The 14,765-nt window shown below is 50.8% G+C and overlaps 6 protein-coding genes across 6 annotated transcripts; 3 read left to right on the plus strand and 3 right to left on the minus strand.

The window, feature by feature from the left end:
- Positions 1-251: 251 nt before the first annotated feature.
- On the minus strand, positions 252-2,906 carry N7533_009871 (metal cation transporter MSC2; the record flags this gene model as incomplete). The annotated part of the gene is made up of 4 exons (XM_057106521.1): positions 252-1,104; positions 1,154-1,372; positions 1,427-2,599; positions 2,650-2,906. 4 exons carry the CDS (start codon positions 2,904-2,906, stop codon positions 252-254), a joined length of 2,502 nt encoding a protein of 833 aa, XP_056957970.1.
- Positions 2,907-3,517: 611 nt separating this feature from the next.
- N7533_009872 (chitobiosyldiphosphodolichol beta-1,4 mannosyltransferase) lies at positions 3,518-5,052 on the plus strand (the record flags this gene model as incomplete). Its single annotated transcript, XM_057106522.1, has 3 exons — positions 3,518-3,737; positions 3,815-4,011; positions 4,105-5,052. The coding sequence occupies 3 exons, from the start codon at positions 3,518-3,520 to the stop codon at positions 5,050-5,052; spliced, it is 1,365 nt and encodes a 454-aa protein (XP_056957971.1).
- Positions 5,053-5,197: 145 nt separating this feature from the next.
- N7533_009873 (uncharacterized protein) lies at positions 5,198-7,627 on the minus strand (the record flags this gene model as incomplete). Its single annotated transcript, XM_057106523.1, has 5 exons — positions 5,198-5,400; positions 5,455-6,219; positions 6,276-6,459; positions 6,544-7,461; positions 7,520-7,627. The coding sequence occupies 5 exons, from the start codon at positions 7,625-7,627 to the stop codon at positions 5,198-5,200; spliced, it is 2,178 nt and encodes a 725-aa protein (XP_056957972.1).
- Positions 7,628-8,118: 491 nt separating this feature from the next.
- Positions 8,119-9,564, minus strand: N7533_009874 (thiolase family protein; the record flags this gene model as incomplete). Its single annotated transcript, XM_057106524.1, has 3 exons — positions 8,119-8,319; positions 8,401-9,345; positions 9,418-9,564. 3 exons carry the CDS (start codon positions 9,562-9,564, stop codon positions 8,119-8,121), a joined length of 1,293 nt encoding a protein of 430 aa, XP_056957973.1.
- A 433-nt stretch (positions 9,565-9,997) lies between these two features.
- ubc2 (E2 ubiquitin-conjugating protein RAD6) lies at positions 9,998-10,812 on the plus strand (the record flags this gene model as incomplete). The annotated part of the gene is made up of 4 exons (XM_057106525.1): positions 9,998-10,039; positions 10,259-10,323; positions 10,380-10,604; positions 10,689-10,812. 4 exons carry the CDS (start codon positions 9,998-10,000, stop codon positions 10,810-10,812), a joined length of 456 nt encoding a protein of 151 aa, XP_056957974.1.
- A 772-nt stretch (positions 10,813-11,584) lies between these two features.
- On the plus strand, positions 11,585-14,643 carry N7533_009876 (putative kinesin family protein (KinA); the record flags this gene model as incomplete). The annotated part of the gene is made up of 5 exons (XM_057106526.1): positions 11,585-11,589; positions 11,648-11,673; positions 11,734-11,828; positions 11,903-14,328; positions 14,400-14,643. 5 exons carry the CDS (start codon positions 11,585-11,587, stop codon positions 14,641-14,643), a joined length of 2,796 nt encoding a protein of 931 aa, XP_056957975.1.
- Positions 14,644-14,765: the final 122 nt, after the last annotated feature.

A 14,765-nucleotide genomic window follows, 5' to 3' on the forward strand; every position in this document is an offset into this window, starting at 1 on the left:
CCCGGATGAACATGCAAAAGGTAGACAAAAGATTTTATACTAGTACTCAATACAACTTGAACATGGAACAAATTCGCAAAACATACACGGAATCTTTGATTTTAAGTTCCTTCGCTCTGCTTTGCAATCACTGCTTTGTTGATTGGGTATACACAAACGCTTAATAGTGGGAAATTTTCAAATTATACATGGCCACTCGGCCTATATCATGATAAGTAATATTGTTGTGACTTGTATGTATGTAGTATGTCCTAAGGGGACTTGCTCCCACCACCACACCAGCACCGACCATCCCCATCGCGCTCCACTTGAACGACAATGTCCATGCTTTGTTCGCGGAGGTAGTTTTCCGTTCGTTGGCGGACATCTTCAAGGTCAGATCCTCGGGATGCTATCACGTGGATCACGCCGAATACCTTCAGTTTCTTATGTTCATGGGCATGGTCGTGGTCGTGGGTATGATCGTTATGATCGTGGACGTGGCTGTGGCTCTGATTGTGGCTGTGGCCATGACTGTGACCATGATCGTGATCGTGTTGATGACCGTGATCGTGGCCATGATCACATCCTCCGGAATGATCATGCCCGTGGTCATGTCCGCCGGACGATGACCCGGTATCATCGAGCCAGAATTTTGGTACTGTGTAGCTAACCACCCCACGCAGGGTACTCACCCCGGCCAGGGTTTCACGAACATTATATTCCGTGTCCGCGGGCAGAGTCAGCAGTAAGCTTTTGGCGGTACTAGTGACGAGAGGAACCGCCGAGGCAAAGATCAAAATGGCAATAAAGCACGATGCGAGCGGGTCGTACCCGGACCAGCCAGAGTAGTGTACCAGAATGGTCGAAATGACCACCGCCACGGAGCCGAGAGTATCGGCGAGAATGTGAAGGAAGATACCATGCATATTTTCGTTACCGTGGGAGTGATCGTGGCCGTGGTCATGTCCATGGTGGTGGTGGCCGTGCTCGAAGCTAAAGATGCCGACCAGGTTCACAAGTAATCCTGCAAAGCTGACTGCGAGAAGCTCGCCGATGCGGTGCATTTCGCTTCCTGATGACAACCGTTCCACTGCCTCGTAGATAATTTCCACGCTGATAATCCTGTTCAATGTTAGTATTTGATGCCGTCTCTGTTCAGTGTCTGTCTTACATGAGAAAGATACCATTGGCGAATCCGGACAAAGTATCGACTTTGCCATAGCCATAGGGGAATCGAGCATTTGGAGGCCATTTGCTCATGACGGCTGCGCAGAGTCCGACAACTAGGGCAAGGCAGTCGAAGAACATATGGATACTGTCACTGAGCAGGCCAAGGGAGCCGGTTAGAAATCCGTAGGATAACTGGACAAGCATGAAGGTAAAGTTGAGACTGTCATTCGTTAGCCAAGTATACACCGAGGAGCAATTAGAATAGCACACTCACCACATAAAGTAGAAGATACTACGGGAGTCTTTCTCCTTCAGTATGCTATGGAGCAGTGGATAAGGCTCGCTGCGATGGAGAAGCCATTTTGTCACCGCGCCTGCCTCTGTAGGGCCGTGGGAGTGATTGTGATGATTGTGTGTATGGCTGTGTGAATGCGCGTCCAGGCGCAAATGCTTATCATCCATCCTGGAAGCAAAGAATGAAAGGGCAGCTAGAATACAGCGCGCAACATAGACCACTATAACATCATCATGGATATGTGGAGAGGAAAGAAGGGCCGCGGATCCAGTAGTCACGGCGAGGCCAACCTTGCTAGATGATCGGATACCGGCGGGGGACGAAAACACCAGTGCGTTTGCAAGGAGCCCAGCCGGAGCCAGGACATAGATCGAGTCCGCCAATCCGAAAGGTAAGCCTCCGGAGGCAATCATGGCTAGAACTAGGAGGAAACCTCCCGATACCAGAGCGAGAGGAGCATCGGTCGTAACAATGACAGCAGATTGGCTGGAACCCGAGACTTTGTCCTTTGAAAGTGACTCAGCAACGAGGCCTGGTTCTGGAATGGGGCCTTGACGACGAAGAGCAGGGAAAGGAGGGGAGATGACGAAAACTGAGAGTACCAAGGCAAGATACCCAGTCAATGGCCATGCATCCCACGATTTGTTCAGGCCTAGATAGCTCAACAGGGTGGCCGTTCCCAAAAGCGACATAGTGAAAATCTTCCGGCTGTATCTTTCCTGTACGGCAACTCGAGGGTCCGAAGCGACTAGCTTAGGTACACCGGTAGCTGTCGCAAGAAGAAGTGCAAAGGCAACGAGGAATCCTCCTACTTTCAGTGTTGCGTATATGGGTAGCCCAACCGAGAATATCTGTAAGAAAGCAGCTTGGGCACTCTGGGCGCTCGGTGTTGGAAATTTCGCGGAAGATAGCCCCTTAGAGCCGCCAGCATACATGTTCAAACGGATCAATTGAATGGATCCGAAGAGGAGAAGCGTAACTGCGGTCAATACGCAAGACTTTTGTCCCACCTGATCGATGGTTCCAACGGCGGCTTTGTGTGTCGTTTCGGAGGTATATTGATCATCTGCGTTTGGCTGTGTGTACTTTCTTGGATACCAGGACAATGCTATCCAGGGTAATGCGATGAGGGCGCCAGCCAGCACTTCATGCCTGGGAGGTGTCAGTTGTTTTCACATCGTGATCTCTGTATATCCACGCACAATTGGTTGGAGCTAGTCTCCGAATTTATAGCAGTAGCTTGTGGGTTCATATCATGAACGTGGGGCGCGTCGTGGTGAATTGATGACACGCTGTGGGTATGGCCGTGGTGCGCAAGCGAATGGGAGTGGGAGTGGCCGTGGCTGTGAGAATGGGAGTCATTGTGGTTATGCTGAGACCAGGATGGCTGGGAGACATGTCCGTATGAGCCATGATTATTGACGGAGTCGGTCATGTCCGGTGGCGGTTGGGGGGGCATTGGACAGGTCCAGCGAGAGAGGGGCCGGTGGGGGTTGGGCATAGCGAGATCGAGTATGTCCGCGGCCACGACTGTGACCGTGTGAATGTGCATGTGCATGTCCATTGACTGGTGCGACATCCGCATTCAGGGGCGGTGCCCCCGTCGACATTGTATGGAGAAGGGGGGGGTTGAGTGGTTGTCGCAAGTGGAATAGGAGATGGAGGGTTATAGGGGAGCCTGCTAAGCTCAGAGTGTGGGGATAAGGACAGTGAAAACAGACAGCATTGCGCGCAGTCGATGGAGACCGAATGAATGTGAGAATAACCGTGAAACAGAATTAGCGCAGCGCAATGCCGAGCAGATCGAAGCTGGGCTTGAGGAAGCTAAGGTCGAACCGCCGGGGGGCGGCCAATCGCGTGGGAACCTTGGGGGAGCCACGTGACCTTATCGCAGTATCATTTGGATCACGTGGTCTTATCGATAATGCGACCTCCGCGGGAGAACATCGGAGCATCCTTATACACTCAAACTTGTACACTTACACTTCCCTCTCGTGACTACCGTACAATGTTATTCTGATCGATGATCGCAACGAGGTCAAGCCTCTTGCACTCTACACTACCACCGTCATGATTGAATCCATAATCACCATCGCATTCTGCCTATCAACCGCCCTGACCGTGGCCATTCTGCTTCTCCCATCGCAATACAAGCCAACCTCTGACCCGAAGGAGAAACGGAGTGTGCAGATCCTCGTCTTGGGCGACATAGGCCGGAGTCCACGCATGCAATACCATGCGCTGAGTATTGCTAGAAATGGTGGACGCGTGGTGATCATCGGCTATAAAGGTGAGTGGGGCTGGCTGGCTACCCCAATTGCCACGAGGGCAGCGCAATATAGCTAACATTTGAACCTCAAAATTCAGAATCTGATTCTCACCCTGATATTGAATCACACCCTGACATCACCATCGTTCCCATCCGTCCCCACCCCGCATACCTTCAAACTAGTAATAAGCTCTTGTTTATCATATATGGGCCACTGAAAGTACTCTTTCAAGTCGCATGTCTATGGAAGTGTCTAGCATATACTTCTCCGCCGACGAGATGGCTTCTAGTCCAGGTATGTCGGCCTGATCAACATTTCTTAACATTTATTCGATCTAGTGGTTATCGATGTATCCTATGATCAGGACATTTGCTGATGACCAAGTAGAACCCGCCTTCGATTCCCACACTAGCAGTTTCCTCAATAACTTGCTTCCTACGACAGACGCGCTTGGTAATCGACTGGCATAATTTCGGATATTCCATCCTAGCATTGAAGCTTGGCCCCACACACCCCCTCGTCAAGTTGTCGATTTGGTATGAGAAGACATTCTGCAAGATGGCTTCGGCCCACCTCTGCGTGACCGATGCCATGCGATCCGTCCTTAAGAAGGACTTTAAGCTTCAGGCTCCAATCTTGCCGCTCCATGATCGTCCTGCCAGTCACTTCCAGCCTATCACTGATCCCAAAGCCCGCAACGAGTTCCTGGCGACTCTACCGGAGACAAAAGACGTGCGTCCATTGTTAGAATCGGGATCACTCCGAGTCCTGGTCAGCTCGACTTCTTGGACTCCGGATGAAGACTTCTCGGTCCTGATAGATGCCCTGGTCCAGTATTCGGAACAAGCCGTAGCCCAGCCACGCCTGCCTCACATTCTGGCTATCATCACGGGTAAGGGTCCGCAGAAAGAGATGTATTTGAAGAAGATTGCCGCTCTGGAAACTGCCGGCAAGCTTCAAAAAGTCACCATTCGCACGGCATGGTTGACAGTATCCGACTATGCCCGCTTACTCGCATCGTCATCTCTGGGAGTAAGTTTGCACACCAGCAGTAGCGGGGTAGATCTCCCAATGAAAGTTGTCGACATGTTCGGTGCGGGCTTGCCAGTGGTCGGTTGGAGCCGATTTGAGGCATGGCCTGAGTTAGTGACCGAAGGTGTGAACGGGATGGGATTTGGCAGTGCAACGGAGCTATCTGGCCAGCTGGTGGAGTTGTTTGGCGATGATCAGAAACTGGCAAGTCTTCGGGCAGGCGCTCAAAAGGAAAGTTCCCGCAGATGGGAAGACGAGTGGGATCCCATCGCTGGGTCCTTATTCGGGTTCGGGTTGACGTAGCAGAGCTACTCAATCACAGTCTAGTACATAAAATCATAAAATCATTGTGGTCTCAAGACAAAATCCGGACCAATTGAGCTCAGAATAGTGGCTTCCAATTTCTCAATTCCAATCCCAATCAAACTTCTTGTTGTAAATGTGGGTATTAAGTGAGGTTGCTGCACTTGAACTTGGAGTTGCAGGAGGGACAAATATCGAAAGCCCTGACGACGCCCATAAAGACCGGACTAAGCGCTTCATCACGCAGGCGCACAATCAATTCTTCATCCAGAAACTCAGTTTGACAAGTAGAGCAATATTTGGAAATACCAGGCTCCTGAATGGCCACGGAGGTGAGTCCGCAGCGTACTACATCAAATGTCAGATCGTCATCAAGAGGTTCTGGCGAGATAATTTACATACCGAAAAGATGGCCATTCTCGCATTGGGCCTCCGTGGTTGAGGCCCAAGGAATGCCTGCATCGCAAATATCGCATTTTTCAAATAGGTGACCGCCTGCTTGGGAGAGCTGCTCTGGTGATTTGCTCGATATTGTAGAAGAAGCATTCGTACATTTCGATATTTCCTCGCTCAAATCAGCACCCGTCTTTACTGCCAACCGTTCTAGGGCCTTTTGAGCTTGGGGGCGGATCGAAGCAAGGCGATTATCCACTATACTACAGCATGCTGCAGCATAGATGAGTCTTTGATCCACGGTATTGATTTCGTCATCCTTGTCGCATCGCGAAAGCAAGAAAGTGACAGGCTTTTTTCTTCCGCTTTCCTCGGGTTGTTCATTTTGATCGGACGCTAGCGAGAAAAGTGACTCGGGATCTGGGGCTTCTTCGGCACCCTCGAATGCAAAACCAACAACGGCCCTCTCGTCAGATGCGACTTTGTATTGAATCATATTTGTCGGGTGGCGGGTAACAAGAACTGCAATGACACCACGGTAGGAGGCTAAACCCCAAACTCGATTCATAGCGTATCCTTGAAGATCGCGGTCTAAATCATATTGCTCACGGATATTTTTGATTATCTTGCTCCACTGTGGTAGGCCCAGACTATCATCGGATTCAGCCTCCTCTGAACTCGGTGTCTCCAAGTCAATGAAAGCTGCTAGTGCGGCTGAGGTGCCCAAGTGGAGCGCACATGAGTCATTTTGCTCGTCGGTCAATGTGGCCATGCCTGAAACTGGTCAGTTTTATTTTCAACCCCTGCATAGAATGATTTCCATCACCCACCTGCGATGAGCTCCCAGTCACTTCGAGGCTCGCCGTCTTCGACGGGAAATGATGAGGTAGAAGTTGGCCAGAATTCAAATCGGTCTTTGCCCTTTCCGGTGCCTTGATAAACATTACGGGGGATAGATAGGGTAAGGAATCCGGTGGAGGTGCCAACTACCAGATTGATGTTTGGGGATTGTTTCTATAGTCAGAGTCAGCATAGATTCTGTGGAACCAGTAAAAAAGGGATCCAATGAAAAAAAGGATCAAAAGATCAAGTACGCACTGTGTGAATCCATTTTATCGGGCCTTCGATCTGACAGTACGCCCACCTTGACGATGAATCTGTCAAGGGATGGTCTGCCAGCTCCGCCGTGACTTGATATTCCGCAGCAGTATCGGTACCGTTGTCCAATTTATGTAAGGCGATGGTCGCCTTGAGGGGGTATAGCTGCTTGCCATACACAGCTGCGATCATTGCCGAGGATGTATGAACGCCATTAACTTTTGTTGGATGCAAAGGGACCCACGGCCCGGTCGAGATTGACAGAATGCGTGATTTCAGCTGAAGGGTTTTCTGTAGAATTGACCCAGGACAAACATTGGGTGTGTTCTTCTCTCCGGGAAGCTGATATGTAGTTAACTTCTTCATGTGATAAGACCGGCTAGGTGAAGTTGAGTTAGAGTTTCTCTGGATTTGTAAAAGAACGACCTCGTTGGCATCATTTGTAATAGACATCAACTGGATACCCCATCGACTCTCAGGTTCCGACGCCTGGTCAGAATCTTCGGATCGTGCTGGAGTTTTCAGAGGCTCACACCAGTGGAAGGAACGAATATTTGCCTTGCGAAGGGGTTCACCAGTCAGTGTTGAGGGAGCCGAGGGGTCGGGATGCAGCGCATGGTTGACGATCGCGACCCTTGTCCATATCGCTCTGGGACCGATTGGTTCCCACAGTGACAGGATCAAGTTTGAACCCAGAACAGCCAACACACTGCGGCGAAATCGAGCCAATCCTGCCGGGGACCATGCTAAGCTAATGACAGTACTCGTTGACTGCTCAGCACCAATAGAAAAATCATCACGATTTTGAGGGGGGATGGGTGCCCATTCGGCATTAGTGAAGGTGTTGACGCGAATACGCGTGATGTCCCAGGCATCTTTGCCTGGTGTGTTTCGTTTTAAACAGCCAGTTTTGGGTTTCTGATTCAAACATTAGGATAAGCCTGGATGGGACTCGCGTAGAGTGTATTGGACGCACTAAAATCTGGACATGCTCGCCTGCGGCCACGGCAAGGTCACCGTCGGGCGACCAGGAGAGAGCCTCGAAGCAGGAAGGGCGAAGCTGTAGTTCTATAGGATTGAGCATTTTGTTGAAGGCTCACTAAATGTGTAGCATGTTCTGAAGAATAATTCCCAGGTTCATCAAGAAGAGAAAGAAGGTTGAATGTTTGGTGATGGAAGAACCCGCGATGCTTGGAGCTGCCCCGATCGGGACTAGCGCCATTCCTTACTGCGATCGACGATGAAAAGAGTCTCAAGTTGAATTACTATTGATTCTCTTAGAGGTTGTACTAGTATTAAGGTGATTACAATACGTAAACCTCGGAATAGTCAGGTTCATTATTCAAGTGTACTAGTACTACCTACCTTGGTAGTACTGCTAGGAGTAGGTATTCCGAATGATAGATGATACTACTAGTAATACTAGTAGTATGCATTGGTACAGCTCTGGGTATATACAGGCTTGAACTAAATAAATTGAATGCCCAATTTACATTTCAAATTTCATGCGCAGGGGCTTGGAGGGACTTGGAGGGACTCGAGGGTATCATTAACATTGTAGAGGACATGTATCACTTAGTCTACGCGATCCAGCTTCTGGACAACCATGGCACTCGCTGCACCACCACCGTTGCAAATGGCCGCCACACCGTACTCGCCAGGCTGCAGCTGGTGAAGCAGAGTGACGAGAATACGAGAACCGGAACTTCCAAGAGCATGGCCCAGAGAGATAGCACCGCCAAGCATGTTCACATTGGCACCCTCGAGACCGAGAATCTATGAGAAAGAAAAAGGATATGTTAGCAATTAATCGCGAAAAGTGGAAAGCGGATGCTCGTAAACAGCTGGGTGTCTTACCTTCTCATTGGCCTTGATCACAGCGGCGAAAGCCTCGTTGAACTCCCATACGGCAACTTGGTCCTTAGTGATACCGGCTCGGGCCAGAGCGATAGGGACAGCCTTGGCTGGGGCCACAGGGAAGTCAACAGGGTCAATGGCCGCATCAGCGGTCGACACAATGCGAGCCAGAACTCGGCCACCGGTGCCAAATTCCCGAGCAATCTCCTTGTTGGCGAGAACTAGCGCCGATGCGCCGTCGTTCATGGTCGAGGCATTGCCAGCAGTCACGGTACCAGTACCATCCCGCAGGAAAGCAGGTTTCAGGCTAGTCAGCTTGTCGACACGCAAGTTCTCAAAGCCCTCATCCTTTTCAATGACGGTGTCACCCTTCTTTCCCTTGACAGTGACGGGGGCAATCTCGTCGGCGAACTTGTCTGCTTTCCAGGCTGCCTGGGCTCGCTCATAGGATTGAATAGCGTATTGATCTTGATCCTCTCGTGAAACATCATACTTCTTAGCGGTCTGCTCTGCGCAGATTCCCATGTGAAACTGGTTGTACACATCCCAGAGCCCATCCTTGATCAAACCGTCCTCCAGCTTGATCTCACCGAAGGGGGGTAGTTGGCTTGATCGAGGCATGTAGTAAGGCACCCGAGTCATGTTCTCCATACCACCAGCAACTTGTGCCTCGGCTAGACCGAGTTGAATGTTCTGGGCGGCCAATGCAACGGCTTTCAAACCTGAGGCGCACACCTTATTGACTGTCATGGACTCGACGGTGGAAGGTAGGCCAGCAAAGATGGAAGCTTGACGAGCGGGAGCCTGACCGACCGATCCCTGCAGAACATTTCCCATATACACATCGGTGATCTTCTCCATGGGGACATTGCTTTTGCTTAGAGCCGACTTGATGGCGACCGCGCCGAGTTGGGGAGCCGAAACCGAGGCAAAGGAGCCATTGAACTAAGTATGAAGGGTGAGCGATCTTGAAACGTTTTCAGAGATAGATCATAAAGTTGCACAGAGCTCCCATACCTTGGCAGTTGGTGTACGAGCGGCACTGAGGATGTATGCTTCTTGAACCTCCTTCAACGATGGGCGTGCGGAGCTAAACTGTCTCTGACCTCGGAATGCGGGGAGAGCCCGCACAGAGCGGGTTGACAGCCTCGGGGCGGTGATCATGTTGTGAGAGAGATAGCTGTATGAAATATAGTGTAGGGAGTGAGAAAGTAGATGAGCAAGAAATGAAGAGAAGAGAAAAAGAAGAAGGGTACCGCGATGTGAGCAGTTGTAGGGCGGTTAACTGCGGTTGGCGGGTAGGCGGCATTCCGCTGTATACCTCGGCTGGCGGATTGCTGGAGATCACATGATATGACATAATACTCAATGTTTGATTACTAAGATAAAAAGATAACAAGGCAACAAGGCAATAATGATGACTAACATTCTGCCGCGAGTTCATCGGCCCCTCTTCAACCGATTGACCGTTCTCTCTCTCTCTCTCGTGCTCTATCTGGCGTGCTCGATCGTCACACCCTGATCTTCTGCTTTTCATATTCTTGCAGAAATCTCTAATTGATCATTACCAGCTCCTCCTACTCAAAGAAACATCATCATGTCGACCTCTGCCCGCCGCCGTCTCATGCGGGACTTCAAGGTATGTCGATGTCATATACTGCCGGGCGTCTACGGGGAAATCGCGAAATTGGTGTCCCACCTCATTGCAGATACTGTTTTTGCTTTTGATAAGCAGCTGTGTGTGAAGGGATTGGGTCTCGCATTTCTCCGGAAAGCTCTCGTCCTCTATGTGCCCCAGGGTCCCCCGTTATCGGTCATTTTGCCCCTCCCGCTAATCATCTGGCTTTTGTGACTCTAGCGTATGCAAACCGATCCCCCCGCCGGTGTCTCTGCTTCACCTGTCGCCGATAATGTGATGACATGGTATGTAAAGCTATATTCTCAACCTATTGGCCCTTCCTTTTCTAACGCATTCATAGGAATGCCGTCATCATTGGTCCCGCCGATACACCCTTCGAGGACGGAACCTTTCGCCTCGTGATGAACTTTGAGGAACAATACCCCAACAAGCCTCCTGGCGTCAAATTTATCAGTCAGATGTTCCATCCCAATGTTTACGGAACTGGTGAACTCTGTCTCGACATTCTTCAGAACCGATGGAGTCCTACCTATGATGTGGCCGCTATCCTGACGAGTATTCAAAGGTATGAGCCAGCTTACGAAATTGGTCTTTGCGTCCCTTGGGGCTCTTTATAATTTATACTGACTTCTTTCTTCTTCGATTCCAGTCTACTCAATGACCCCAACACCTCCTCGCCGGCTAACGTCGAAGCATCGAACCTGTACAAGGATAACCGCAAGGAATATATCAAACGCGTCCGCGAAACCGTGGAGAAGAGCTGGGAGGATTAGAACACAAAAAAAAACCATGAAGGCGTTACCGGGGGCTCGGTTTTGTCTTTTCTCCTTGTTGCTGCTTTGGACCTGAATTGGATTGAAGCATGCTCGGAGGAAGGGAAGAGTTGGCACCGGAATCGGCCATTTGATCTGCACAGCGTGGGGTTTGGGCGCCTGGATTACATTCTCTTCTCTTCTCTTTTTATTTCATTTTATATCTGTCCTGGATGACCTTTTTTCATGTGCATTATGGTTCTTCTAATGTGGTTTCTTTCTGGTTTCTGTGATTTACCTTGACTTGTTTTACCATAGCTATTTGCATTAGCCTGAATGGATATTAATACTCAATAATACGTAATATATAATAAATAGTTCTCAGAATACTAGTAAATACAAACTTGAATGTAAATAAAATGAATAAATAAAGTTGATGTGCAGATTGCCTGCAGCGGAGGAAGCGGAGGAAGGAAGCGGTCGGCCAAGAGAATCTCCCAAACGGGCGACTCGTCAACATTGGAAATCCACTTCACCTTCACCTTCTTCCCCCCCTCTTGACCAGGGCCCTTTGTTTGCTTCTTTTTCTTTTCTTTTTTTTTGGCTTCCTGCTTTCCGACTGGCTGTACTTTGTGTGCCAGTTCTCGTGGAGGTCACACACACACACGCACACACCACACTCGACCACCCCTATTCCTCTACTTCTCGACCCCCGGGATTTGTCTGCCCCTCCTTGGGGTTGTGTTTTTTTGGTTTCTTTCGTGAGAGAGGTGATCCTCGCTGAACCGTAAATATGGCGTGAGTTGACTCTTACCGCAACACGGCGAAATTGAAATGTCTCTGACTCGATCTCTAGGTCTGCGGGGTCCAACACCATTAAGGGTACGCACACAAGGTGGAAGATGCGGTGGAGCGAAGACGGCTAACCCCCAACGCGTCTAGTCATCGCCCGATTCCGACCTCAGAACAAGGTCGAGTTAGCCTCTGGAGGTCAACCGATCGTTCATTTCGAAGGCGAGGAATCATGCATGATCACGGTGAGTCAATGGAGAGAGCATTCTGGCCCTCCCGATATCTTGAAACTCTGAAACTGACACGGGTTGTGGTATAGTCCCAGGAGGGTTCGGGTGACTTCACCTTTGATCGCGTGTTCCCCATGGACTCGGCTCAAAGAGACATCTTCGACTTCTCGGTCCGACCTACGGTTGACGATATATTGAACGGTTACAATGGAACGGTGTTTGCGTATGGTCAGACCGGTGCGGGAAAGTCGTATACCATGATGGGATCCGACATCGACGACGATGTGGGAAAGGGTGTCATTCCTCGAATTGTCGAGCAAGTCTTCGCCAGCATCTTAACGAGTCCAAGCAACATCGAATACACTGTGCGGGTCAGCTATATGGAAATTTACATGGAGCGGATTCGTGATCTCCTCGTGCCACAAAACGACAATCTTCCCGTCCACGAAGAAAAGAACCGCGGAGTCTACGTCAAGGGCTTGCTGGAGGTATATGTGTCGAGCGTCCAGGAGGTCTACGAGGTGATGCGCCGTGGTGGAAATTCCCGAGCCGTGGCCGCGACCAACATGAATCAAGAGTCTTCTCGTTCGCACTCCATCTTCGTCATCACCGTCAGTCAAAAGAACGTGGAAACTGGGTCCGCCAAGAGTGGTCAGCTATTCCTGGTCGATTTGGCTGGTAGTGAGAAGGTTGGAAAGACAGGAGCTAGCGGTCAAACTCTGGAGGAAGCCAAGAAGATCAACAAAAGTTTGAGTGCCCTGGGAATGGTCATCAACGCGCTCACGGATGGCAAATCGACTCACATCCCTTACCGTGACTCCAAGCTTACTCGAATTCTGCAGGAGTCGCTCGGAGGTAACTCTCGAACGACACTAATTATCAATTGTTCGCCCAGCAGCTACAACGATGCCGAAACCGTCTCTACCCTGCGTTTCGGTTCACGCGCCAAGGCAATTAAGAACAAGGCCAAGGTCAACGCCGAGCTGAGCCCAGCCGAAATGAAACTCCTCCTGCGGAAAGCCCAGACTCAAGTCACCAACTTCGAAAGCTATATCTCGGCTCTGGAAAATGAGGTCTCAACGTGGCGCAATGGTGACAACGTCCCCAAGGATCAATGGACCCCTGCGCGCGGCAATGAGATCGTCAGCGCGACCAAAGCGGAGGCTCGTGGCCCTCGACCCGGAACGCCATCTCGTCTTCAAGAAACTGCACGCGCGGAAACCCCACGACCCGATTCCCGACTTGGAGACCGCTCCAGCACGCCCAGCCTGGTGCTGGAGAAGGACGAGCGGGAGGAATTCCTTCGCCGTGAGAATGAATTTCAAGATCAAATCGCTGAAAGGGAAACACATATCGTGAATGTCGAACGCAGTCTCCGTGAAGCTCGCGAGGAGTTGAAGTCAATCAGGGAGGGTGCCGGACGGTCTGGAAAGGATAATGATCGCCTGACTACCGAGGTCAACGAACTGCGCATGCAGCTTGAGAAGGTGTCCTATGAGGGCAAGGAGGCTGCCATCACCATGGACGGCCTGAGAGAGGCCAACTCTGAGCTGACCGGTGAGCTGGACGAGGTCAAGCAGCAGCTTCTCGATGTTCGCATGAAGGCGAAGGAAACCACCGCCGCGATGGATGAGAAGGAGAAGAAGAAGGCAGAGAAGATGGCGAAGATGATGGCTGGCTTTGACTTGGGTGATGATGTCTTCTCGACGAACGAGCGTAAGCTGCAGGGCCTGATTTCGCGTGTAGACGCCTTGCACGAGGTCAGCGCAGCAGGCGAGACTATTGCTCCGGACGACGTCCTTGAGCTTCGAACTAGTCTGCTAGAGACCCAAGGATTCATTCGCCAGGCTGAGCTGACGATGAATGACCGAGGTGAGTTTGGCGATCTGCAGGACAGTCGTCGAACGGAGCTTGAGCAGAAGCTGGAGGACGTCCAGAAGGAATACGAGGATCTTTTGTCTCGTAACCTCGGGGATGGAGATGTGGAAGAGATCCGCGAAAGGCTTGAGAAGTCATTCATCAGCCGGAAAGAGACCGAAGCCGCCGCTGTCGAAGAACTGCGAACCGAAATCACCCGCAAGGACGATGAAATGAACAAGTTGCGACAGAGCCTCGTTGCCACCGAATCACGCACCTCGACCAATGGCGCTGCTAGCAAGACCCTTCAGCAGCAGATCTCCGAGTTCGATGCCATGAAGAAATCACTGATGCGTGACTTGCAAAATCGCTGCGAGCGAGTCGTTGAGCTCGAGATCTCGCTGGATGATGCGCGAGAACAATATAACAACGTACTTCGCTCATCGAACAACCGTGCCCAACAGAAGAAGATGGCATTCCTTGAGCGCAACCTTGAACAGCTCACTCACGTTCAACGGCAATTGGTTGAGCAGAATAGTAGTTTGAAGAAGGAGGTCGCCATTGCGGAGCGCAAGTTGATTGCGCGAAACGAGCGTATTTCCAGCCTCGAGAGTTTGCTCCAGGAGAGCCAAGAGAAGTTGACCCAAGCCAACCACCGGTATGTTTCTTTCCAGCAAAACTGTTCTCTTTTTTTTGGGGGTTTCAAATAAATACTTACTCCATCCACAGATTCGAGGCTCAACTCACCGCTGTGAAAGAGCGCCTGGAGGCTGCCAAGCAAGGTTCCACCCGCGGTCTGCCCTCGATGGACGGCAGTGGGAGTTTCAGCTTTGGAGGATCTCGCATTGCGAAGCCGTTGCGCGGGGGCGGCGGCTCGGATGGGCCGCCGCCCAATGCGAACGTCGCGGGTGTTCAGTCGCAGGAGACGACTGGCAAGCGCACGAGCTGGTTCTTCGGCCAGGACCGCAAGTGATCGGGGTAGCCTAGTCACACCCTCAGAAGACTGCTCGTCCTTTGCAATGCTACTCTTGAAACTCGACGACTGCATCCCGTTCACCCCGGATATCTTCCAATTCGTCCTTTTGTCGCTGGCCT

The sequence above is a fragment of the Penicillium manginii genome (assembly GCF_028828005.1).
Source record: "Penicillium manginii strain IBT 31320 chromosome Unknown utg000006l:1.0-4164085.0:1.0-4166146.0, whole genome shotgun sequence".
NCBI classification, from domain to species: domain Eukaryota; kingdom Fungi; phylum Ascomycota; class Eurotiomycetes; order Eurotiales; family Aspergillaceae; genus Penicillium; species Penicillium manginii.